Below are 24,611 nucleotides of genomic sequence, written 5' to 3' on the forward strand. Positions count from 1 at the left end.
GTGAAGACATGAAAATCTCGCAAGCAAGTATGGAGCACCTCTCTAACCATAGACACACATTATGAAGAGGTCGTGAGTGCACGAGGCTCTGAATAACGAACTTTGCATGCTTGATTATAAACGGTGTATTAACTTTGGCCAAAACCGCACTACACTTCAATGACTTCTTCTCTTTGCATCCAATGCCATCCACCATTGACGTATCCATAAGTACCTATCTTTGACAATCTTGGTCAACAAAAGCCACCGCCCTGGACCTCCTTCGAGCTTGTCAAACCTTACCGCACAATTCGGACCCATTGAGAACTAAAATTGTAACAAATGCGCCAACGAACGGGGCCAGACATCTGTAAAAGGATACCACCTGGCTTGATACACTCAGTCGTTCTTGACGTTGGGGTAAAGAGCATGGCCGGTATAGGTGTAGTTCGCGTCTAGGTAGATGTGGGCGACCTGGTGTTGCCCGTTGGCCGTCTGGATCACGGTCTTGAGTCGGGTCGTGGCATGGTTGGCTCGGTCACTGCGGCTCGTATGCCGTCCGGTCCTGTCATCATGGCCCACAGGTGTCAGTCGTCTGTCCGTTCCAGTGATGACTATCTTACCTACCATATCTCCATTGTGAGAAAGCCTGCAAATTCAGCATCTTGAGCTGCTGTTTGACAGGCGGCGAGGATGCCATTGGCTTGTGCTGGATTGCGGGGGGCGGTGCCCGCACGCCAGGTAACGGTTGGAGCCATGGTCGTCGCGTAAAAGGAAAGGGATGTAGACCTTGTTTACTTCGTATCAAGCCAACAACTATTCGATCTCTGGAGTGTGAGGTGAAAGGTAGTGAAGAGCTAATGGTCTGATTGATGCAAGTGCCAGAAGAGCTGCATATGTATACTCTTTCAGCCTTCGAAACCGCCTCCTGGCCGCAGGTTGTTGGGGTCTGACGTGTCATCGGCAGGGCCAATATTCTTTGTTCAACAGCCTAGGTCTGAAACCAGAATCAAAAGCCATCATTCCTTCCTATGGAGTTGTCTCAGACGGTTGCCAATTGTCGTGTTTCTATATGTCATAGGCGCCTATCACTAAGCAAGCCAGCCTTACCTACCGACACATGCACTCAGGTTCAACCCCACTCGGGGTAGCACAGCATAGAACTTGGTGATGATACTGCATAAGTGCCCGCTAACCACATACCCATTGGCCCCCAGAGAGACTTGGCGTCGCTAGGCGTTTCTTTAGCCAGCAAGGCTTGCATGATGATGGTGGCATATTGGTGCGCCCTGTCGGCTTACGGTCTTGGAACTTTTACTCCTGATACCGGTAAATGATCATCCTTCTTTTTGATACTACCACAATATCAGGGCACCAAAGGAGCCGTGTCGTCCTTCCCAACTTCCTTGGAGCACACATCAGCCTCCGTCGACAGCAGCTTATGTGGCTTGTGACTTGGACTCTTTTTGTGAAACCCACGGATCGTTCAGGAGTTCAGAGGTCGTAGCCCTGTGATCAGGGTCAACCACCAGGAGTTTCCGAAGATAGCAACCAAGTGTTTCTAGCTCTGCCTCGCCAAATTGAAGTGTGTCCCTTTCGTATCCATCGTTGTAGGACCTCCGGATCTCTTCTTCCAGAGACAGGAAATACTCTGCTGTTGAATCTGGAAACGTGTTAGTGAGGGAGATGCAAGCAGTTGCTCGAACTCATCGACTCCAGAAAGAAGGTTTCACGGACAATTGGGAGGTTCTTTCAAAACACCGCTGGCAAGTGCATCTTGAATCCACTGTTCAGGGAGACCGCCAATGACTTTTTGATACTGCGGGATCAAGTCCTTATCATCGAAATCCGCCTCGAAAGGCGTTCGACCAGTGATGAGCTCGTAAGTCTTGTATTGTCAGCAAAGTCAGCATCAACAGACCAAATCTTATGATCATCTTTACTCACCGTGGAACCAAGATTCCAGATATCCACCGCCCTACTCAGACCACGTTGAAAGACAAGCTCCGGGGGGTGTAGGGACATTGGTGTAGATATTTCGCTAGGGGGGTTGGAAAGGAAAAAAGCTACATTTTTTGTATCAGCTCCAGTGCATAGAGGGTAGAAAACGAGGCGACAACCCACATTCGCCAAAATCGATTAGTCTGACCTCACGCAGGTGAGGGTATATCTTCGGGTTAAACTCGGCCGGTTCCACAAGATATTCTGGCATACCCGGTTCAAGAGGTCCTCCATCTTTCCTGGCGATCTTCCCTGTCTGCGGAGGGCCTAGGTCTTTGATGATGACCTCTGGGGATGCCACTTCCAGTTCGGGGAGACGGAATAGAACATTGCCCATGTGGATGTCTGGAACAGGTTAGATTTTTGACATGCTCGAAGACCATGAGTAATGATCACTCACCTCCGTGTGCCACGCCGGCCGAGTGTAAATAGTCAACGGCCAGAAGGAGCTGTCTAGAGATGGACCGGGCAAGATTCCCTTCCAGCCGGTAGTTTGGGCATCGATCCGTCACAGATGATGTCGTAGGTCCCAACAGGTCCTGAACGGCGCAAAGGTGCCGCCCATTGGGTCCCTGGATATGGAATGACTCGACAAGGTGGGAGACATGGTTGTGCCCAGGATGGTTGACGTCGCCTCGCTCCTTGAGAGCCTGCAGAACACTCAGCTCACGGCTGGTTTCGTCTGATTTGTCGGCGGTGACGATCTTAACGGTTACATTCCGCTGCTCCCTGATACTTCAGTCAGCAGCCGAGGGAAGTCAAGTTTCCAATCGCTAGAGGCGAGTGCGAGGCCTTTTACATACTGGTTGTCCCGTGCAAGCCATACAGTGGAGAAGGCACCAAAACCAAGCTTGTGCACAATTTCATAACGGCCATTGTGGAGTTTGTCGTGGAGGTGAATGGGATGAAACCCTCCAGGACAATATCTGTTCAGATCCTCTGCAGCCACCCCAATATTGTACTCCAGGATGTTGACCATTGCCTTTGCTGAAAGACTTCTCAGGCGACGTTGGTATGACTGCAGCGCTGCCAAGACCCACATCTACTTGTGGTGGGGTTGTAGTTGGGAGTAGTTGGGAAGGTTTGGGCTGGCCTGTCACGATGATCCATGTGGTGCGAAGACAAGGCACCCTTTACATATGAACAAACCTGGCAGGTTGTTGGTCGGACGAAACTAAACCCGCTCCGGTCATGTCTCTATCGGATCCTGTGCTATGCGTTTATCAGATCTCATGAAGATCAACCAACCCCCTTATCATGTCAGTTCTTGGCACTGCCAGCTTATGGCACGATGTACAGCTCTCCATTAGCCCGCTATTTGACAGAGACAACTTTCTATACAACCATCATTACCATTTACAATTGAACTATCCCTTCCATCACGACGAACTTGCTGTCCGGGTTAGGGTTAAAGCTGTGCATCCCAGTAATGGTGTTTGCTGAAGAACTAAAACAAGAGCTGTTGTTGCTCAAGATACCTAAACTCCCCACTGGGACATTTTTAGTCGAGTCATGGCCTAAGCCTTCAAGTTCCCATTTTCCGCCACGCCAGCAGCATGGTGTGAAATAACAAACTGACTACCTAGCGACCACTGAAGCATACCCCAAGCTTGAATTGAAAGAAGCCTACCTAGGTATATAAAAGTATCTTCAAGAACTAAGTCATAACAAGTTCCCGTTTTCCAGACAAAGCAAACATAACACCGCCATTCGGGCAAAAGAGCTAACAAACTAGCGAATAAAAAAAGTTATATTCATCTATTTACACCAGGAACTATCAACCCTTAATTGTAGCTATGTGGACATGAAATCCGCTTTTTCCAAGGTAGGGCTTTAGTGACAATCCTTTTGTCAAAGAAGATGTCAGAAGGGTGTGGGAAAGGCTTACTCTTGCAAACTCTTCGCACGTCAGCGAACTGCAGGGTGCAAGATTTAACTGTGTACATGACGCTTTGGGGGTCAGTTTTGGAAATACCTAGACGAGTGTATATATTGACCGAAGTGGTTGATTACAACAGTCTACCTCTTTAGACAAAACAAATATCTCATAAACCCTGTGGTCAAGGCAAAGCTAAGAAAGAGCTAAAAGATACGCGCTATTTCAGCATGTAAAACATGAGCACTGACGGAAGTTAGGTACTTAGTTCTTTATAGTACCATAGAGAGCCAAATTCTCTTTACCGTCTTGTAATTAATTGCTTTGGAAAGAACCTGAAATGCAAATAAACTGGACATTTTCTTAGCAACTTAGCAAGGGATCACAAAGTCTCCATTCTGCATATACCTGTAATCTAACATCCTTGAGGATCTTCTGTTGAAACGACTACATAAGTAACATGCGTTAGTGAATTATGTTTTCCTGATTAGATATGAAATATAACTCGTCTGTTCGTGCTGCTTTTTGCAAGCTTAGATGAACTTAACAGCGTTTGCTCACGCAACAGACATGCCTGTTCACGATCTCAAAAATGGCCTATGCGCGATGTGTGCCGGCATGCTCGCAATTTTTGCGGGCGTGTTCGCGGTTTGTGATGGCTTGTCCATGATTTGCAATTCGTTTGCTCATGCTGCTGTGTGGTTCAGCAGCGTTTACAAACAAAACCAAGATGAAAGGCTCAGACGATGTTGTGTTGAGCATACTTCATCTCCAAAATTGCACAAAACTCTATGTTATAGGGACTCTAAGTATGTTAAGCCTCTTATTACCAAGTTAACTACCGTTGATTGTGATATTCCGTCACCTTCCCAGTCGACTTTTACATTATAAATTATAAGTTGCATGCTATTGCATATTGTTTCGTACAAAGTCCTATATAAACCCATGGTTGTTAATGTTCAAATCTGTGTTGGAGTGAACTGGCCAGTTATACCAATGACACATAAACAACTCCAAAGACACGATGTTAACAGTGATCCTGAGAAGTAAGATGAGGCGAGGCCTAGAGATGGAACTCACGGCATAAGGTATGCAGCCGTAGGAAGAAGAATCCGTTCAATGAAGTATGATGGATTATATGACGGCAGTTTCCGGTCATAGGTTTGTGTGGTAGTATGTATAGGATAAAAGCAGACCAATGACACTGGTTACTCCAGGAATTGTATGTCAATGGGGAAAAGTTGGAGAGTGTCATGGGAGAAGTCATGGGAAAAGCCATGGGCAAAGTCATGGAAAAAGTCTTGAGAAAAGTCATTTTCGGGGCGCCTACCCCTCTACCCTCTCAGGGGTGCACCCCCAAAGGGTGTCTCACTCGTCTAGTGGTACAAATATTACACAATCGGCAACCCTCTTACACCTCCTCAGGCGCATCTATCTCCGCCTCCCTCTTCTTTCCAGGAGACCCCATCTCCGAGGTCCTCTTCGACGACCCGGCCTGAGCCCGGGTGCTCTTGTCATCCCTCACTCTCTTCCTCGCCGGCTTGGGAGCTCTGGGATTCTCCCGATCTCGCCTCCTCTTACTCAACGCCCTATCACGTCCGTATCTGTCAGTATATCTCGCTCTGATCGTTGCAAAATAGAATACGTACACTTTCTGTCTGATCGTGTCAGCCTCAAGCTCCACAAACTCCTCGCCGTCATCGTTACCACCAGCAGTGGGAGTCGAGTCGTCCCAGGAGGAAGACGACGACAACTCCATGGCTTCAGGGCGGCGGGAGGAACCAGCCGAACCGGTGGCTCCTCCGGCGAAGGAGCTCAAGAACCGAATCTCCTCTCTTCTCTCCGGACTGAGGGTATCACCAGCCTGTTGCTGGTTGGCCAGCGGGTATGTCGGCGCAGGGGATGCGGCGGGAGGGGAGAGGGAAGCGTGGTCCAAAGATCTAACAAGAGTAAGTACGAGATATATAAACAACAAGTGGCCATGATATACTGACTTCTGACTGGGGCTGGCAGAAAAGACACTCCCGGGTTTTTGGGAGGCGGTGGAGGAGGAGACACGACTCGACGACTTGTTCTTGGTGAGGCCATTATCTGTCGCCGGGGTTTTCTCTGAAGAGGCCATTTGTGGTTGGTATTGCTTTGAAGAATTAAGGAGGGAGTCGAGAGAATTGAATTGTTTGATGAACAATGCGGTCGAAGACGAAGATCACCCGATCTTCGTCTGGGGGAAGCGTGGCTGAGGAGAAGAGAAGACGAGGGGCAGGGGGAGGGATGGGAAACCTTGTAGGCAACGCTCAAGACTTAACCCCCGGTCATCAGCTACCGTGTCCGGGAAAGGGCCGGCACGTTGCGTGGAACCCCCGGGGCCTCTCAGCGCCGAGAAGCCTTAGGCCGGGAGTGTGGCCAGCGAATAGGTACCTACCTAGCCTTCCACGACATGGCAGGGTGTATCAGACATCACAGAAAAGCGCTTCTCCCTTTTCCATCATCCTGGGCTCTCGGCCTCCATGAAGACAAAGTCTCTGGGTAACAAAACCCACAGGACCCGACAGGCTGGATCGTGGGGACAAGCCGATGAGGCACAGCATGACCCAAACAGTTGGGTTCAAGTTGCCATGATGCGGACCACATCCTGCGGTTCGCACACCGCCAAACGAGTGCCTAGAAAGGCATCTTCACCCCCAATTACCCCCTTTTCCCGCCGCATTTTGCCTATCCTTGAGCAGGAGGGTGGTAAAAAATGGCCCAAAAACGTCATCAGCATGCCACCAATGCACGACACACCCTGTTGAATATGTGCTGTCCAATCGCTTGGGTGTATCTAGACGGCACCTGTTGGCACTAGGTGGTTAGCGGCTGCGGGAGCGTGCGCTGGTACCACTCTGTTGGGTCAACCCGAGAGGATGGTTCGCCGCCTCCCTTGAAGGGACCTTGATTTCAGTGTTGCCAATGGGAGAAAGACAGAGATGAACATGCTCCAAAGCATTGGCACAAAAAGGGAGCAGGCGCGGAAGAGCTTAGATGTGATGAATGTAACAAGCTAAAAGGACAAAAACGCAAACCGGAAAGAGAACAGGAAGCCAATGCTATCAACAAAGCATCAAACACAGCAATCATGATCCGCCGCCGCCTCCGCACCCCCCTCCCCCTCCCCCGCAACCACCCCCCCCACCACCACCACCATCACCACCACCTCCACCGCAACCGCCCCCTCCACAACCAACTCCCCCACAGGCGCCACTACCGCCTCCCACCCCCCCATCACACCCCCCATTTCCTCCACAGTTCCCCGTAAACCCACCATCACCAACACCAGGAGCAGCACACCCCCCCCAATCCCCTCCGCCACCACCGCAACCCCCAGCCATCATGGCACCCGGAGCCCAAGCAAAATACATACCGGCTGTCCACCACATCGGATGTCCATACGGGCCAGTCTGCGTGACAGGGTGACCCCAATGATCATACACATACGCTTCCCTAGGCGGTATCTTTCTCCCCTTCTTCTCCGCTCTCGCCTTCGCCTTGGCATAAGCGGCATCCAATCGCTTTTGGTGCACAGCCACCAACCGTTTACGGACTGTCTGTCTATAGTCCTCAGTCGGCATGACAGCATTATGAGCAGAAATGTGCGCCGACTTGTCCGGTGGGCAAAGCGCCGCCCGGCCAGATGAGTGGAAGTTGTCTGCCATTCTCTCATGTTTTGACACCCCCAGGGCGCCTGACAAGCCAGAAACGTGGGAAGATCGAATGGCTTTGATGTTCATGTCAGCCAGCTTTCATCTCAGATGCAACACAGCACGGGAAACAAACCTTCGCAATACCAGCAAGTACACTCACTGTACACCTCCCCATACTTCTCCTGATACTTTTGACTCGTCCACTCAAACTGCGCGCTCAAAACTCCCTCCTCAATCTTGTCATCGTGATCGACAAATTTCCCCGTCAGCGACACCGTGTGTTGGTAGTACATGCCCGGACTCAACTGATGAGTATGCCACGCCAAATCCACATCCAGCGTTGGCACCACCACATTGTCAGGGTTCTCCGCCATGATGGCAAGGAACCGGTTGTATTTCACAATCAACCTCTCCATCGTCTGACGGGCGGACGGACTGTGCAACCAGTCAAGCTTGACCATCTTTTCCACAAAAATACCCTGCCTCATCACCGCTCCAGAGAGATCAAGCCCGAAAGGCGAGAAATTCTGCCAGTATGTGTTCATCATCTTGCGGATTGCCGTCCGAGAGCCCGGCCTCAGGGCGTATTTTGATGCCGAGCCCGCCTTGAAGCCACTGATCTCTTTGACGTTTGACGGCCTGGACAGCACATATTCAATCTTCCTGCGCACGTCCTCCATTGTTGGGCCCGGGATGAGTGGCTTGTGGAGAAGTGTCATGATATCGGTGCGGATGGAGTCGCAGCCGGACTTGAGCATGGCGTTAGGGAACGTTCGTGGGACGCGGAGTTTGAGCGCGACAGATGTCTGATCCGGAAGCTCGGGGATTCCAGAGCGGGTGTCGAGGATAGTGCCATGCATGGGCTTGTTGGAGTGTCCCATGAGTGCCGTGACGTCCTTGACGAATCTCGCTACGGATAATAGTTCCTTTCTGATGGTAATGCCACATTGAGGACAGTCGGAGCTGAGGTTTCCATCGCCATAGCCTTCGCCAATGAGATCGATCTCAGTGTTTGGATTGGGGCAGTGGTTCTCAGGTAGGCCACAAGCTGTCCAGAGAATTTCAAGAGAGGTGTTGCATCGAGGGCAAAGCAGTGTCTTCCTGGGGGAGTCATCAGCGACATCCCACGCGTGCCCCGTCTGCTTGGTCCAGTTGGCTTTGCATTGATCCGACACGCGGTATGAAAAGGTCTCGGGATCAATGACTCGGTCGACGAGTGCCCATGGCATGCCATTGGACCAGAATGATCGCAGACCAACGAGCATGGCGTCCTCGAGAAAAGCACGAGGGTTGAGCATGTGGGTATGCCATACCATCAGTACATCTGCCGCCACTGTTAGCCCCGTTCCTGTCCCCTTTGGACCATCATCAACTCACCCAAAGGCGGCAAAATGTTTTCTGTCCACCCAAACTTGAGATTTGGGTCGGTGGGGAAGTTGGAATATGCATTCTGATCCCTTTCAGGCTCGCTCATATCACGCTCGCTGAGAATTCTTTGACCAGGAATCCCTTTCCACCAAGCCTCATATCGGTCCGATGCCCTAGCCACAAAAAGCGCCCACCGCTTCTCTCTGATCCTGCTCAAGGTTGCCAAAGTCTTATCATGTTCGGCACCAGCTAACCGTCGCTTTTCTTCGTCGACAATGATGGGTCCTGCAAGGGAGTCCCACAGGCCAAACAGCCCATCGGTGTATCCCACATCTTCTTTCAGGGTCTGAAAGGCAAGCAAGAGCTTCAGATGGGCGAGGCAGGTGTCGGCGGTAGGCTGTGAGCCAGCATCGGATAGATTGAGTGACTCAAAGGCAGCTGTGAGGTCAGCTTCTTCCTCGGTAGCCGGTGTCTGTCCCTGTTGCAGTTGAGGCTGCGGTGAGGTGGATGATGTTGAAAGGCCATCGTATGCTGGCGGCGGTGCATCATCGCCGTTTGGTCTTCCCCGCAGCCCAAGACGCCCAAAAATAGACGATCTTTTGGACATCACGGGATGATGGGCGGGTGGCGTACACTTGGAAAAGCTTGGGTAGCTTGGCGTTCAGCAGTGTGTTTTCGATGCGGGGAACTGTGGATTCTTGCTGAAACTTTGTGGATGCCAATGTTGACTTGGTGTAAGCAGAGAAAGGTGTTGCTGTAAATATCAGGTAGGGAACTTGTGGTCTAACACAATAACCATCTTGACAAAGGAACCGCAGCGGGGGAAGTCGGCTTTAAGGTTTGAAGCTGAGCGTTGCTGAAAGCTGCTGCGCCTCGCCATCTGGCTGACCCCGCGCCTACCAGCAACCGCAACCTCGGTGGGTTGCCCTTTCTGGACAGCTCTTGGCCAAGATGGACATCGCCTCTCGGTCAGCATTTAATAACCGCCATTCGCGCATCACCACGTCCAGATTACAGGTATCTCCTACACTGGTGATCATCGGCGCCGGAATGAGAAGAGGATTGGGGGGCTGAGTCAACTGGGTGAAGCGAACTGATGACGCGGTCCGGCTACCCCTCGGTGTGCAAAGTGGTCAGGCTGCTGGGTAAGGCGTCTTGCTATCAATGGTCTTGCAGCAACACATGGTGTTCGGTCGAGAAAACGGTGTGGTACCACGGCCAACAATGTTTCATTAGCTGACGTGTCCAAGATTGTGGCTGCAGCTGGGATGGTGTTGATATGGAACTTTTAAGCCCATGATCGATGAACATGAAAATAGGTGGTCTGGACAAAGATGACTCGCAATCGCGGTGTTGTGGAAAGGCATAATAGGACATTAAAAAGCAAACATACTGTATAATACTGGCTATCTGACATCGCTGCAGAGAGTAAAAGAAAACAAAAGTGGCTCAGCCGAATTATATTACCAAAACCAGACAGATAACTACCAGTGAGAAGCTTGACGATGCATACTTACACTAGTGACGGTCCATATATCCTGGCCTGCGATTTTCACGGTCGTCGATGTCGTCACTGCAACACCCTCAGAGAATCCCAATCCACCGTTCATAACAACTACCCGATGCCCATTCACAAACGCTATCCCAACTTCCCGACTGTCAGTTGAACCCCCATTTGCCATTCGCCCCCAGGCCTGTGTATTCCCCGGCACGATTATTGTGGCACGAACTTCCCCACCTGCGATGTCACCAACTGCAAGTCCCACAGTGGCCTCGACAGTTTGACGACCAGGAAAATAGACCAACCCAGTCGGTATACTCCACAGTTGAGCAGAAGTACGACTGGCAACTAGTAACGTATCGGCGGCGGAGCTGAAAACCATTTGCGTAACAGCTTCTTGATAGCGTCGATCTAGAAGAATATTGCCCTGCTGAAGCTGTGTGTGAGCCGAAGACAGAGTCAGTGGCGCTTCAAACCTGACAACCAGAATACGCGCCGAATCGTCGACGGACGCAATCATCCGTTATGATGCGCTCAGTACAATTTCGCCAATCGCTGACCCAATTATATGTCTGTAGGGAACACCGATTTCTCTCGCCCCTACTGTTGATAATGCCACTACACTCCCATCTCTTTTGCCAACAATGATGAGGCTCCCATCAGTGGATGCCACGAGTGAACTCGGTATTTCTGGATGGTCAGGAGGGTGAAGCAACATCGTCCTGGATGCTTGTGAGCCAAACGTTTGGGCAGCCTCTGCGTCCAAGCTCCCAGTCGAGCTCACCAAGTCATTCATACTCTTTCTGACCAAAGAAGCCGGAGCCCGCACGCGGCCTTTCTTGCCACGAATGTCAAAAAAGCGTAGCCCATCTGAACTGAAGCAGAGACCACGGACAGCCTGGTCTAATGGGTGATTTGTGCGGTAAATGGGTACTAGAGTTGTGATAGCGCCATGGTGATCACATTCGAATTCGAAAATTTCGACAGCACCCTGATTGGTCCCCGCCCCGAGGCTTCTTCCATCTGGGAAGCAGGCGAGACTTTGGGCATGGACCTGAGGCCGGCGGAGATGCAGTTCTTGCGTTAGGTAGCTCAAAGACACAGAGACTACCGTCCTCAAAGGCTGCCACTAGGGTAAGAAATTCCGGGTCAGGATTGAAGATGAGGTCATTGACTCCCTTGCTGTCGAATTTGGTGGCGCAAATACCAACCAGACGGAACTCGAAGATGCTCAGGATGAGAACTGGATGTGAACGATAGCCGACAGCGACAAATACCTCGTCAGGGGTAACGAGAATGCTGCTTGAGATGGGGCTTATGTCGGAATGATCGTGTGCGGAAAGGAGTTTGGTCTGTAGTCAATACGGTTGTCCGGATGATTCCAGCAAATCGTTTCAAACTCCTGTGTTTGTAGCTTCCTGCGATAGGGTAGGTCAGCGGTAAGCACATATTGGAGAGATAGGACGCTCGGTCACACACCATTTTGTGAGGACACTAGATTGGTGCGCCAATACGATCTCTTCGAGACCGAGAAATATCATGGCCAGCGGTGGTGACATCATCGAAATTGTATGTCTCATGGATCCCGACTTAGATCCCAAATCACCAGGTGTTTTCGCGCCGCAAGAAGCCAAAAGGGCGTCATCAAGGCTGAATGCCAATTTCCGGGCGCATTCAGGATGGCTCAAATAGCGAAGGCAGTGAAGAGACTCCAGATGGTATAGCAATAACTGACCAGTTGCCAGATCAACGGCGAAATAACGCTCACCCTGAGTCACGGTTGTCGCAGGACCACTGCGGAAGTCGATTTGAGTAAGACAATCGTCCGATGTCCCAGGTAGTACTCCTTGTACGGTAAGTCCTCTAGGAGCTCGCTGGTGGCCTGATTTTTTTTTTGGAGATCTTTCTTGCAATGAATGAGCCAAAGGGGCATATAGGTGGAGCCAGCAAGTATAGTGACGAGGGACATGTCAACAGCTGAAGGCGAAACTTGGCGGCCACACGGATGAGGTCAATCACCCAACCATCCACAAGTTGAATAGTAGGGTTGGCGGACGGTCCGTCTCTCGTTCTTCTACCAATATATTCCCGTAAATTTGTGGCTGTCTGAGCGATCACGGCCAGATCTCCGGCTGCTGAGACATGTTCGATCAATTCTACGACAGTGTTGCTCCGTAGAAACTCGCAGAGAGCGTCCGTGAGGTAGTCGTCAGATGATTCGGACAGGAAAACATGATTGGAGAAGAAGCGGCATGCGTAGTTATCCATAGAGGGGTCTAATGGCTGTGGTCTCGCTGCAAACTTTCCGAGTCCCACCGAACCCCGAATCGCTGACTGCTTCTCCGTAACTCTGGACTTGAGCACACTAGTGGAGATATATTTGAGAAGCAATGTACCAAGCAAGATATGCCCTTGTTCTTTGTTTATAAGCAATTGTTCGTCGACATTTGGTGTCAGTAGGAACTCTCGTACAGTTTCGAATATCATCTGCACTGTGCTATTATTGTCATTGAATACAGGCTGTGCGCAGAGATCCGGTATGGCTTTTCATGCATTCTGCAGAGGTTGCCCTACATCCTGCTTGACAGCACATCGTAGCTCCAGCAAAGTAAGTGGGAGGGATGAGAGTGTAACCTAAGTCAAGATGGACTTTGCAAGGGTAGCTTTTCGTTTCTTGAAAGTAATGGATTCCGACATTCGACGATAGAAGGCGAACAGGTCGGCAGGCACCTGTTCCAACACAACCTCCATGATCTCATCCTACAGACACCCTCAAACTCTTGTACGACCAGTCGTGTCCAAAGAAAAAAGCTGGTGAACCACTGGCATGACCCCGGCTGCTTGAGGACCTGCAGAGCTGCCAAGTCGGTCTCGAAGGAGTCTCCAGTTCCTAAAAAAGAGCGAAGGAGCGCAGCTGCTGTGGCATCGGACAGAGATGGAGCACTACTCAGCCGCAGGATATGTCCAGACAGGGAGGATGGCTGCGGTGGCGGAGTCTCGGGCCGAGATGACCGTATTGCATCGACAGCTGTGAGAAGAGCATTTCGCAGCATCTTGTAGTTTGGGTCCGGGTGGCTGTCGAACTTGCAGACATGGCGGTGATCAGCGTCCATTGCCGCAATTCTCCTCAACGATCTGATTCATGGCGCTCTTGGCAGGAAGGGTTTCGTAAAAAGACCAAAGACGAAGATCGGGGGCAATGATAAACCCCAGGTTTTTAAACTTTCGGATAATAATAACTTTTCTGGAACCGAAATGGGTTTATATTAAACTACTTACTTACGCTAATGAAAAATAACATTTCCTATTAGTTAAGAACCATTTAATTATTAATATAAATATTATTATAGTATTACAAAGTCGCCTAAAGAAACATTTTATGTATATTTTATTAAAAAATAATTTTGAAAAGCGTAATATTTATATATTTGTACTTATATATTATTTACTGTAAAAACACAACTTTTGCTCGTGGACTTCACAGTGTATCTGAGCCCTGTGAAGTAAAGCGCCTTAGAGGCAATACAATGGCTTGAAATCAACAGTGTCCACCGAGGTCTGAGGACCACGGCAACCGGAGTGGAACTCGGCTCCTTTGAAGCAATCCGAAGTCACGGGAGGCCTGGCACCAGGCTAGCGCTCTGCAACGGTGAAACGATAGTGCAACGTGGCCTGAAACCTTATCTTAAACCACGCACTTAGCAGATGTTCGGACTCGAGGTTGGAGAGAGTTTCGGTGCGCGATCGACAGACGGAAAGCCCGTATAAGACTTCTGCCTCAGACTTTGTTCACTGTGATATTTCTTAGTCTTTAAGTTCAATCAATATAACGGTTCATCACATGTTTCTTGAGCCTCACAAACCTACACAACATTCATCACCTTCTATATATTGTAGGGCGCCGTCTCTGCAATTCTTCTTCTTTCAGTGCCTCCGCTACTGTCGAATACTGCAGTCAAAGTCTTCTTCGCTCTCAGTGTACTGCGTCGATAGCTATTCGAGCCTGAATTCCGCAGGCATCGATAGTACCCCTTTCAACATTTATTAAAATAATATTAAATAAATTTTATTGTTAATATTCTTATAAAATAACGTGGGACTAGGTTTATAGGTTTTTATTTCATAGTAGATTAGTTTATCGAGGCCTGTTATCTCTCTTTTAGGGCCTATTTACTATGTTTTACGGCCTATTAACTATTTATCGATGTATAAGTCAGTGGCTTTATATAGCACAAGCGGTTTACAGGCCATTGTCCGCCGTCTCCGTTGTATCTGCTGCAACCCCGAACATGTTGCTGATGGTGAGGCAGTGATTGTTGTTGGCGCAGATCACAGAGCTAATGAAAACTGTCAAAAATAGACATCTGGTCCCTTTTTCAGACCAACATGCAAACTGCATCACAAGAGCGCCAACTCAATTTCGTGAAATGCGCTTGAAACATTACGCAGTACACAAATACATCAACCACACGTGACACAACCTCCTTCAACACGTCTCAGATCAAAAATCGCAAGAGAATGGAACCTTCTTACTCTGTGCCTTTGGTGATTTCGTCAATGGCCCTGTTATGGCTGTCAGCGGGCTTTCCCTTGGTTGCTTCGGAAGAAGATACATACATCGGAACATACTCCTCCTGGGTTGAGAAGAGTGCCGCAGCGTGCAAGTCGAATCGTCTGTTGGAGTAGTTTTCCGTTAATAACCGCGGCCCCTATTCTGTCAACGCATTCCAATACAAGAAAAGATAAAAGACCTTACAGAGCATACAGAGCGTTCCTATCATTGTAATCCTCGGCGGGTTCAGCCTTTGGCACATGTGAATGGTACTCGTCAAAGTACAAACGAGTGAACTGGTTCCTTGCCGGCCGCCAGTTGCCCAGTCCATACTCATTGTGAGCCCAAAATGCGGCGGGATCATACACGATTCCTTCTTCTGTCTCTTCGTTGACAATACTAGCATTCTCACACCGTAGATCACCATGAACCAGAGACGGTATTATGGTGCGACCACTCGTCTCCAGTGGAGGCAACAGTCGTGGTATTACCTTGTCGAAGAGGTCAGGGAGCAGAGAGTCCAGCTCGTCATGGGGACCTGCCCGGTCTTTACGGACTTGAAGAACATTTCGTAGTCCATTGGCAAAAAATTGCTCCCAACTGTTGTGCCAAGTGCTGTCTTGGGGCAAGTCTCTGTTGTACGTAGTACAATGGAAGCCAAACTTTCCTTCGGGAGAACTACCGCTCGAATGCAGCCACGCAAGCTTCTCGCAAAATGACACGGGCTCAGGCAGGCCATCCATAAAGTCATAGACTTTTCAAAGGTAGAAATGAGAATCTTCCTGAGTTCTGAGCCTGCCCCAAGCGATGGGTGCTGGACAGAAATCAGGCGTGATAGCAAATGTAGCCGATGTGCCCTCATATTCACCTTTCAATGCTTCGCGGCCGTGAGTTCCAACAGAAATCTGATCTTTCTGACTAGCTACAATGCGAGAGCTCAGTAGTTGTTTGCGAATTCTTAAGCTTCACCTTCATGAAGTAGCTCTCCTTGTTGCCGTTCGTCGTAAGAGCATCAACGCGGAGAGCTTTGGCCCAGGCCGATTCTCCATGGTGGCTGACATTGGCGATCTCAGCGACATTGGGAAGGACTGGATGAGACACATTAGCGACATAGTGCTACATTGGATGAAATGCCCAACGAACCGTCCAAAACAGCTGGGTCCAGCTGAAAAACTGCACCTTCGTCCCCTCTCACAAAAGCTTCGCTTTCCATGGGCAGTCGGAATAAAAGACAACAAAACTTCGAGTTGAGAGATTGAGACAAGCCCCACGAAGAAGAGAAATTGCTCAATAATCAGGTCTTTGTGAAATATCGTGCAGCCAAAGAGGGGTCGGGTTGTTGAAGTTGCAAAGCAGGCAGGGGTAACCCCGGCCCAGGTTTGTCTGTCATGGGTCGTCCAGCGAGGGATACCAATCGTTCCCAAGTCTATTCAACGGGCTCATCTGGAACAGAATCTCCATTTCACAAGGATGCCCGATGAGCTATTCAAAATCGTTGATACTGTTTCATCGGAAAAAGACCCGATTCGCTTCCTGGACCCGAGCCGCCACATCTGCTTCGACATCTTTGACGAAGAGAACGACCAGCCGGGGGAGAATAAGGCGCCCTAGGGCTAGATCTATCATGTGTCCGATTGGTGACAGATGACGAGGTCTCGGGAGAGGCCTTCAGCGTACGTGGATGAAAGTCAGCCGCCAGATGCTGAGTGGTTTTTAATCTGAAGCCGGGTTGATGCAGTTCGCGAAGCTGGGGCCAGGTTGGGGGTACACGCATCACTTGTTTTCCAGTGCATGTCGATATCAACACTGTGGGAAGCTGGTACCCTTACTTCGAGCTCCTTGGTCACACCACTGTTGTGAACCATCGCGAAATCAACCGGCGTCACGGACACCGACATATTTGCAGGCGCCACTTTCTATTTGGCAGCTCCTCATTGATGCGCTTTATCCGCGTCCGATCTCGATCCACCATTCACATCTCTTTTGCTTTCTTGTTGGACGACTATGAACGATCTTCCGCCGCCCTCTCCGTCTCCATCTCTACGTCGGAATCAAAAGTACTTCGGTAACATGCAGTTTCATTCACACCTACCTTTCCCCTCATTCCACAGCAGTTGTATCAAGACGGCGCCCCGCATCAATAGATAGTGTTCACCGTTACAAGTTATCCATCTTAGTGGGTGCAGGGTTCAAGGGCTTGTGGGAGATTGGAAGTGAACGTACCCCTGCCCCGGCTCGCTGCAGTAAAGCACATTTGGGCTAATGTAACAGCCTCAAGAAGTACACTGATAGGAATTGGTCAATCGTCATTATATGTCTTCTTCGATGCGTTCCACAGACCGTAGCTCTTTTCCTGACTTCCTGACGCCCAATGTCTCACCGCTTCTGGGCCTTCTTAACCCCTGCTGCTGCTCGCCCAAAACGGACAGTCTGCAGGGTCGAACCCCTCAACTGTCGGCTACGAAGACATGCGCTGGCAGGCCAAAATGGCAGGAAATCCCCACCGGGGAAAACAATCGAGACCAAATCCGTTTCCCATCCGACACGCACGCCTGCTAATGCAGACCACCCTGTACCGTACTGTACGATTCTTCACGATCCGATCCGATGTGGCGCCATGGAGCGGGAGCACGTAGGGGCCGGATGTCGAAAGGCGGGACGTTTTCCGGGACCGATGCGTGGCCAGGCCACTCCAGTGGGTTTGCGGGATCAATCCGATGGGCTTTTCGGAGTTATTGGTGGATAGGTCTTGCCTCTACTGCGTCTTTCTTGGTGGTTATCTAGAGCGGTCTTCTGTCAACAGGTTTTAGCGGTGTCGCTTATTGCTTGTCTTGTTGTTCTCCACTCGTCTACTGTAAACCCCTGAACCCCTGAACAAGACCCACTGTTTCCACGACAGCCCAGAACAACATCAACACCAGACAAGACATATTAGAGCGCCTCGCCTCGACTAACGAAAGCTAATTTCGACATTGTTCGTTCTCGTGCCAAGATGTATCTCGAAAAATCCACCAAACAAGGTTTCTCTTCCTCGAGATCATTCCGGCGATCAGGCACCGGATCAGATCTTCAGCCCCTCAACTCGGCTCAGACGGCCGCCCTTATCGTCTTTGGGGTTCTCATCGGCCTCATAACGACGGGGATAATAATCTGGTGCTGTTGCTGCCGTGGACCAGGCTGGCAGCGCAGATCTAGCTCGAGATCCAGAGTCAAGATCATCCGCATGTCTGGGCCACGAGGCGAGAAGGGTGAGAAGGGATCACCAGGACCGATGGGAATGCAAGGGCTACCTGGTCTCCCAGCACCAGCAGTCTTTCTACCTCTTCCCGCCTCGGCAGCGCCAGTGCCGATTCGCCCTCTGGGGCCAAGGGGGATGCTTCCCGGTGCGCTTCCTGGCGTCAACACGGGTGCTAGCGAGACCACGAAGCAGAGCAGCAGAGAGTGCTCCCCGGAACGCCAACACAATCCCCTCCATATACATCCACCACATCCTCATTCTCGTCCACAACCGAGCATACCACCAACACAATATTCTCTGCCTCCCCACCTTCAAAAGTTTGCTCAGCCCCTCACCCCAGCGGCACCGTCCGTCTCGCAACTACCATCACAACCATTACCGCCATCAAACACCCAAATCCGACCATTGCCATTGCCGTCACAGCCACCGCTGCGAATCCAACCACTCCACATTCCTCCACCAACCCTTCCTCACCCCCAGCACCGCTACTACCAACCCAAGCCCCCCATCGCAAAAATAATCAACGACCACGCAGCAGGCGTCACCAGGCCATTGCCGCTAGCCCTCCCAATAGGTCGCCACGGAATGGTAAATCTGGCCTTGAAGTACCAAGTCCACAGCGAGAAGGGGGCATCCAGTCGGCCGGTGTCCTCGAGGGGACTGGAGAGCGGGTACCAGAGTGCGTATTGTGAGAGTAGTGTCGAGTCTGACAACGGGGGGGAGATGGGGTACGAGTCGATGGAGAATTTCGGGAGGGTGGTGGAGGAGGATCGGAGGGGGAGATGGGCGAGAATGGGGGTGTAGGTGTCTGCATACGGACTGGGTTGGCAGGCGTTTGGGTTGGGTTTATTTTGTTTTGGAGGAATATGATTGCATATCGGCGTTCGGATCTGGTTTTGAGGTTGGGAATGGGAAGGGTACGGGATTTGGGACATGGCATTATGCATTACAGATTGACGGCATTTTTTTTTGTTTGAGCATTATTCGAGATGGGCATTGCGGGCGTATATCCCGTTTAGCTGTATAAAGAGACGAAAGCGTCTCTTTGTGATCTATGTAGCTGGGTAGCTGGCTACAAAATACAACAAGTAAAACTCTGAGCAACCGCCGCTGACCTTGTCATCTTCTTTCCTCGCCCTGTTCATGCCGTGGTTGTGAAGAAACAGCAACCATGGGAATCGAATCATGGCTTGTCTCTCCAAGTGGGGTAGAGTCTTCAGGTCCGTCGTCTGTTGCTACGGTAATGTTGGAAGAGGCTGGGTCTGCGGAGGTGGCTCCATGAACCTCCTGAGATGAATGTGGATTTGGCGGTAAGCCAAGCTGGCAAGGAAAATGACAAAAATGTCCTGAAACCATGGAGAACAGACCCGAGTTTGGGACAAAGACAGGAATAATTGGTTGAGTCTGAGGATGTGGCTGGTCACTAAAGCTGCTTTACATGCGACCCTTCTGGGCACTTCGCAAACTGCCATCCTCGTGAATCTTGAGAATAGGCCTTGGGTTGGCAACAGCCTCCCATAGCGATCCCCGTCCGTCTGCCTTTGCCTTCTCATCCTCCCTTCTGAAGAACTCCTCCACGCTCTTGATCCTTTTTGGGTGGATCTCGTCCAGCAGGGCGTAATCCCTCTTCACCACACCCTGATTCGATCCAGACCCCTGCCACAATCTCCAAAACCCGGTGAAGTTGTCCTTGAGGCTCATAAGTGCCGGGCTCGTACTATCCACCGTATATCCAGTGGGTAGCGAGGCGGTCATACCCCAATGCCCAGTTGAAAAGTACGTCTCGAGATCAACATCAACATGCTTGGCCTTGCGTCCAGTAACCTTCTCAAAAGCGCTGGCCACCTCCGAGTAGTGGATGTGATCAACCGCTACCGCCAGGTTCATCCCATCCGCCCTCTCAGGGTTGTCAAACAGCCACCTGACATAATACGCGCAGTCATCCAACGAAACGTGCGGCACCCCTCCCTTCTCCCCTAACGGCACCCTCCAAGTCACCACCTGTTCCCCCGAAGCCTCATCAACTTCCACCCTTGGCGCCATAGGTGTAAACGGAGCAAGCGCCATCTCGATATACGGCCCAGTCGTAAACAGCGCAGCCTTCATCCTCTTCTTGTCGGAAGCATTCTGACTCAGAATCCACTCCCCCATCCGTCCCTTCCCATCATAGTGACCGCACCTGAACCTCGCGTCATACCCACCAAGCTTGTACCCATAGTCAAGATTACCATGAACATAAAACTTGATTCCGCACTCAATAGCGAGTTCATAGCAGCGGTAGGTCCAAAAGGTTTCCATTGCCTCGCCGGTGGCAAACCCATCAATGTTGATGAAGGCGCCCCAGCAGCCTTGGAAGCCGGCGCGGAGGTCAGCTTCGGAAGTGAATGTGCCGGGAATGAGACTGACGTCGGGGCCGAGGGTGAGGAGGTGTTTCGCGCGTCTGGAGTTGGGGTCGCGGGTGAGGACTCGGACGGCGTAGGCTCCGTCTTGGACGAGGCCTATGATCACGGGGATGCCTTGGGCGCCGGTGCCGCCGATGATGAAGATGGTTGGTTTGGTGGACATGATGTGCGATGAGAAGTATTTGGTGAGAGAGGGCTTGGATTGTTCGGGTGAGAGGATGATGAGGTGTTACACAGCGGTAACTCTTGCTCTTTAATACCACTTCTTGAGCCTCTCTTCACATGTCAACTGAGGGCCAGGCTGAAACTGATCAGTCATCGCGAAGACCCGAATCCAGGATGGAATGATGAAGCCATGGATTATCACTAATCTGCGTAGTCATCGGCCCCATACAAGTCAAGTGCAGAGAATGTCTCCCTCGCCAAGTCTCGCTAACACATATGATCAGTAATCCTGGTTGCTCTTCTGCCCTGCTCTTCATTATGGATTATGCCAAAGGGTACATTGCACCCAGAGTCCTGTCTCTGTGTTTGATTCGGATCATCGCTGACAAAAGCCCTTCGTCGAGGGGGAAATGACGCCGAAGACGGCCCTCATCGTGTCTTGTTCCCCCTGAAGTGGACCCACTTTACCCCGGAGTCCGGAGCCCCTAGGTGTTCGTCGCGAGGGTGGATGTCTTATCCCCCTTCAGAAGGCTGTTCTTTGAGTCTCCTGGCAATGTCATTGGCAAGCAAAACTGCAATCCGAACACCAGTCAACACCCCAATGCTTCTCAGCTTCTCGACAGCAAACTTCCGTGTGTCGAGCGGGGCAAGCGACTGGATGGCGATGATGTGTAGTGGTTGAACAAGAGAAAGAGCAACTAGGACACCGTCAGTCAGTCGAACGGAGTCTGGAACAAACTGTCGGTAAGTACTCACACCCGTCCTCCCCAAAGCTCGAAGCCGAGATGCACACGTCCGCCATCAGCTCATGGATCCATCTGAGCGTCGTGGCCTTCCTCTCAACTGCGCACACTTTGTTCCGCACCACAATCCTTCCAACCAGGATGCATAGCGCCCTCCAATTGTTCCACACCTTTGCCATCGACAGACTTCCGTATTGGTGGCGCTTCCCGTTGAAGCCGGTGCTGTCGTCAGAGGTGCAGTACTCCCACGAAAAAGGAAGCCCCTCCCTCCATGTTTTGAGATCTGCATCGATATCCAACGCGCTCTGAAGAATAGCCTCTTGACTTAAAGTTCCGTGCTTGGCGGCTGCTCGAAGGTTGACGACCCGGAAGGAAATCTCGCATATCGAAGCTGGATTCCGCGTCTCCCGCTGGTGCAGCTGCTCCCTGATGCCGCTCGACTGGAAGTTGTACGTTGCTGTCACGAGGGCAGGCGGGACAGCGACCCGCTGCTTCATGCATGCGAGGAGCTATGTGAGTGTAAGAAGATGCATGGAACTTGGAAGAAAAAGGGAAAAGAAAAGAAAAGGTGGGGACTCGTACTATTTGAGGCCGGATCTGCACGTAGAGTTGCCCTCCGCGCTCCCGAGTAAATTGCTCTTGACCTCGCAGATCCAACAAGGCTGTGGCACCCTGGATGTGGGTTGTCCAACTGTGATATCGATCCCACGTGTCAAAGTTGATCATCTCGTAGAGTCCGAGCAGGATGACGGCCATGAGGGTGGCGTCGTCAGCCGCTTGGGATGGGTTACTCAGAGCCTCCTTGACGGCGGTAAGGACATGTCGATACTGCTGCCGGGATTGGACCGAGAGTTGAGGCGAAGGATTGATGTTGGAGAGACCTGCCAGACCTGCCGCCTCGACGCCTGCTCGAAGAGGTGCAAAACGATCATCATGATGACGGTAAGCTGTGGCTAGCCAATCTTGATAGCCCGAGCTTGTGGAAAACGGGTCCTGGTGAAACACGTATTTGGCGAAAAAGAAGTTTGCACCAATCTCGTCGGCGGGATTGGTGAGTGAAGCCGGCAGAGGGTTGGCAGCCGACGGAGATAAGGCAAGAACGGTCTGCTTTCTCTCTCCCTTGCGGGATATCCGAATAATCCGACTGGACTCGTCTCGAAAGATTACCTCATTCAGGTCTCGGTAGCCGGGACACGGAAGACCGGACTTGTGACATCTCGTACACTCCGGTTTGCGCTGATCACACTACAATCGCCATATGTTAGCTTCTCCTGCATATACGCAACGTGAGATGACAGCACAACAGGAATGCAGCATGGGAGGGTTAAACTGATGACAAATGACATAGGTATCGAATATGTACCTTGATCTTTCGCTGCCGGCAGCGCTGGCAGCCTTTGCTCACAACACCGTAATAAACCATGGTTGATAGCTGAAGTCTCTGGGCGAGTGAGAGAGAACTGAAAACAAGCAACGAAGACCCATGGTCCATGGGGAAAGTTTTTGTTGTTCCTTACTTGCGTCAACATCGAGCGCAGCCGCAGCCTCTTAACCCCTATCTCACCCGCCTGTGGATCCTTACCGTCCCCCCCTGCAGTCATACTTACACCGCAGTCTTACCACCAAAGCGGACTAGCGCGGCCTTTTTTTCACTCATTTCATTGGCTGTTTCGCTTCATCAATCTCTGGATATGAAACTTCATAGGGTTGTGGGTCTGGCGATCTTCAACCACCAACCACGTACACATTCCATGGAGCCGGAGGTGGAAGCTATCTCGATATTGAAACCAGGTAGATATAAGGACAATAAGATGCTGCCTCTAGGAGTGTTGAGATGTGGACAGAAAGCCATAGACACAGCTGTTCCCTCGCCGTGCCTAGTACCAATTGAGTCCTTTCCACCTTTTGCAACAGCCCCTTTCCATCATAACAACCAAGCCAACATGCCTCACCAGGAAGCTGAACAAACCTTCCGGTCCTACGGCAAGGAAGACAGTGAACACTACACCAAACACCGGCCAAACTACCACCCTTCCCTCTACAAAGCCATCCTCAACCACCACACCTACACCGGCGGCAAGCTCGACACCCTCCTCGACGTAGGCTGCGGCCCCGGCTCCCACGCCGTCCGTACCCTCGCCCCCCATTTTGCTCATGCCATCGGCATCGACCCTGGCGAAGGCATGATCACAGCCGCCAAAAACCTCCTCACCACCGACCCCATCTTCACCAAAACATCCGAGTCGATCGACTTCCAGGTCGGCTCTGCCGAGCAACTTGAGAAAATCACCCCCAAAAACAGCGTCGACCTCATCACCGCCTCCCACGCCGCCCACTGGTTCGACATGCCCTTGTTCTGGAAGTCGGCCGCCAACGTCCTCAAGCCAGGCGGCAGCGTGGCCATCTGGGCAAGCGGCGAGATCCGCATCAACCCCAACATCCCCGCCGGCCGGGCCATCCAACAGACCATCGACCTCTTCTGGGACCGCCACTTCAAGGACTTTGTCGTCCCTGGCAACGAGATGATCAAGCACAGCTACGCTGACCTTCTCCTCCCCTGGACCCTCCCCGAGCCGATCGACGACTTTGAGAAGGACACGTTTTACCGGAGGGAGTGGAGTCCCAGCGAGAGCTTCTTTGATGTGGAGAACTCCGAGGTGAGTCTGAACAAGTGGGAGAAGATTATGAGCACCGGTACGCCGGTGACGCGCTGGCGGGAGGCTCATCCCGATGATGCCGGGACGGAGAGGGACCCGTTGAGGAAGTGCAGGAGGGAGATTGAGAGGCTGCTGCATGAGGCCGGTGTTGAGAAGGGGAAGGAGACGGTCAAGGGGTACACCAAGGGGGTTTTGTTGATGGTGAAGAGAAAGTAGGTTCCGAGGCGCTTCATGTTCTTGATATCAACTATCATGGCTTGACTAGATTAGACATGCTTAGTACGGACTGTTATACACAAAGATTGGTTGGACGCTCACAGAATGATGGAAGCTCGATTCGAATACGCTGTGCAAGACTGACAAAAGAAAGAGATTATGTGTGGTGTGGCTAAGTACAGATAACAAGAAAGAAACAGCTTTGTCACAGCTGGGTATTCATTTTGGACCCC

The 24,611-nt window shown here is 51.1% G+C and overlaps 11 protein-coding genes across 11 annotated transcripts; 2 read left to right on the plus strand and 9 right to left on the minus strand.

Annotated features, from left to right (window-relative positions):
* Positions 1-3: 3 nt before the first annotated feature.
* Positions 4-931, minus strand: QC761_100430 (uncharacterized protein). Its single transcript, XM_062873290.1, has 2 exons — positions 607-931; positions 4-544 (listed from the first exon to the last, which is right to left on the minus strand). Exons 1-2 carry the CDS (start codon positions 735-737, stop codon positions 379-381), a joined length of 297 nt encoding a protein of 98 aa, XP_062735898.1. The 5' UTR covers positions 738-931; the 3' UTR covers positions 4-378.
* Positions 932-1,230: 299 nt separating this feature from the next.
* QC761_100420 (uncharacterized protein) lies at positions 1,231-3,117 on the minus strand. The gene is made up of 6 exons (XM_062873289.1): positions 2,784-3,117; positions 2,381-2,709; positions 2,104-2,325; positions 1,927-2,045; positions 1,717-1,867; positions 1,231-1,642 (listed from the first exon to the last, which is right to left on the minus strand). The coding sequence occupies exons 1-6, from the start codon at positions 3,020-3,022 to the stop codon at positions 1,419-1,421; spliced, it is 1,284 nt and encodes a 427-aa protein (XP_062735899.1). The 5' UTR covers positions 3,023-3,117; the 3' UTR covers positions 1,231-1,418.
* Positions 3,118-6,969: 3,852 nt separating this feature from the next.
* On the minus strand, positions 6,970-9,948 carry QC761_100410 (uncharacterized protein; the record flags this gene model as incomplete). Its single annotated transcript, XM_062873288.1, has 3 exons — positions 8,914-9,948; positions 7,670-8,860; positions 6,970-7,610 (listed from the first exon to the last, which is right to left on the minus strand). Exons 1-3 carry the CDS (start codon positions 9,509-9,511, stop codon positions 6,970-6,972), a joined length of 2,430 nt encoding a protein of 809 aa, XP_062735900.1. The 5' UTR covers positions 9,512-9,948.
* A 3,091-nt stretch (positions 9,949-13,039) lies between these two features.
* On the minus strand, positions 13,040-13,518 carry QC761_100400 (uncharacterized protein; the record flags this gene model as incomplete). Its single annotated transcript, XM_062873287.1, is given in 2 exon segments — positions 13,040-13,165; positions 13,174-13,518. Coding segments are annotated over 2 exon segments (471 nt in total).
* A 1,416-nt stretch (positions 13,519-14,934) lies between these two features.
* QC761_0029200 (uncharacterized protein) lies at positions 14,935-15,819 on the minus strand (the record flags this gene model as incomplete). The annotated part of the gene is made up of 3 exons (XM_062872223.1): positions 14,935-15,079; positions 15,162-15,356; positions 15,449-15,819. The coding sequence occupies 3 exons, from the start codon at positions 15,817-15,819 to the stop codon at positions 14,935-14,937; spliced, it is 711 nt and encodes a 236-aa protein (XP_062735902.1).
* A 56-nt stretch (positions 15,820-15,875) lies between these two features.
* On the minus strand, positions 15,876-16,170 carry QC761_0029210 (uncharacterized protein; the record flags this gene model as incomplete). Its single annotated transcript, XM_062872224.1, has 2 exons — positions 15,876-16,045; positions 16,101-16,170. The coding sequence occupies 2 exons, from the start codon at positions 16,168-16,170 to the stop codon at positions 15,876-15,878; spliced, it is 240 nt and encodes a 79-aa protein (XP_062735903.1).
* Positions 16,171-17,949: 1,779 nt separating this feature from the next.
* RCD-1 (Regulator of cell death-1 (rcd-1)-like protein) lies at positions 17,950-18,999 on the plus strand (the record flags this gene model as incomplete). The annotated part of the gene is made up of 1 exon (XM_062873286.1): positions 17,950-18,999. The coding sequence occupies one exon, from the start codon at positions 17,950-17,952 to the stop codon at positions 18,997-18,999; it is 1,050 nt and encodes a 349-aa protein (XP_062735904.1).
* Positions 19,000-19,629: 630 nt separating this feature from the next.
* Positions 19,630-20,760, minus strand: QC761_100370 (uncharacterized protein; the record flags this gene model as incomplete). Its single annotated transcript, XM_062873285.1, has 1 exon — positions 19,630-20,760. One exon carries the CDS (start codon positions 20,758-20,760, stop codon positions 19,630-19,632), a length of 1,131 nt encoding a protein of 376 aa, XP_062735905.1.
* A 515-nt stretch (positions 20,761-21,275) lies between these two features.
* QC761_100360 (uncharacterized protein) lies at positions 21,276-23,011 on the minus strand (the record flags this gene model as incomplete). Its single annotated transcript, XM_062873284.1, has 4 exons — positions 22,869-23,011; positions 22,088-22,750; positions 21,519-22,014; positions 21,276-21,460 (listed from the first exon to the last, which is right to left on the minus strand). The coding sequence occupies exons 1-4, from the start codon at positions 22,995-22,997 to the stop codon at positions 21,276-21,278; spliced, it is 1,473 nt and encodes a 490-aa protein (XP_062735906.1). The 5' UTR covers positions 22,998-23,011.
* Positions 23,012-23,448: 437 nt separating this feature from the next.
* Positions 23,449-24,378, plus strand: QC761_0029250 (uncharacterized protein; the record flags this gene model as incomplete). Its single annotated transcript, XM_062872225.1, has 1 exon — positions 23,449-24,378. The coding sequence occupies one exon, from the start codon at positions 23,449-23,451 to the stop codon at positions 24,376-24,378; it is 930 nt and encodes a 309-aa protein (XP_062735907.1).
* On the minus strand, positions 24,100-24,601 carry QC761_0029260 (uncharacterized protein; the record flags this gene model as incomplete). The annotated part of the gene is made up of 2 exons (XM_062872226.1): positions 24,100-24,423; positions 24,588-24,601. The coding sequence occupies 2 exons, from the start codon at positions 24,599-24,601 to the stop codon at positions 24,228-24,230; spliced, it is 210 nt and encodes a 69-aa protein (XP_062735908.1). The 3' UTR covers positions 24,100-24,227.
* Positions 24,602-24,611: the final 10 nt, after the last annotated feature.

The sequence above is a fragment of the Podospora bellae-mahoneyi genome (assembly GCF_035222275.1).
Source record: "Podospora bellae-mahoneyi strain CBS 112042 chromosome 1 map unlocalized CBS112042p_1.3, whole genome shotgun sequence".
Lineage (NCBI taxonomy): Eukaryota > Fungi > Ascomycota > Sordariomycetes > Sordariales > Podosporaceae > Podospora > Podospora bellae-mahoneyi.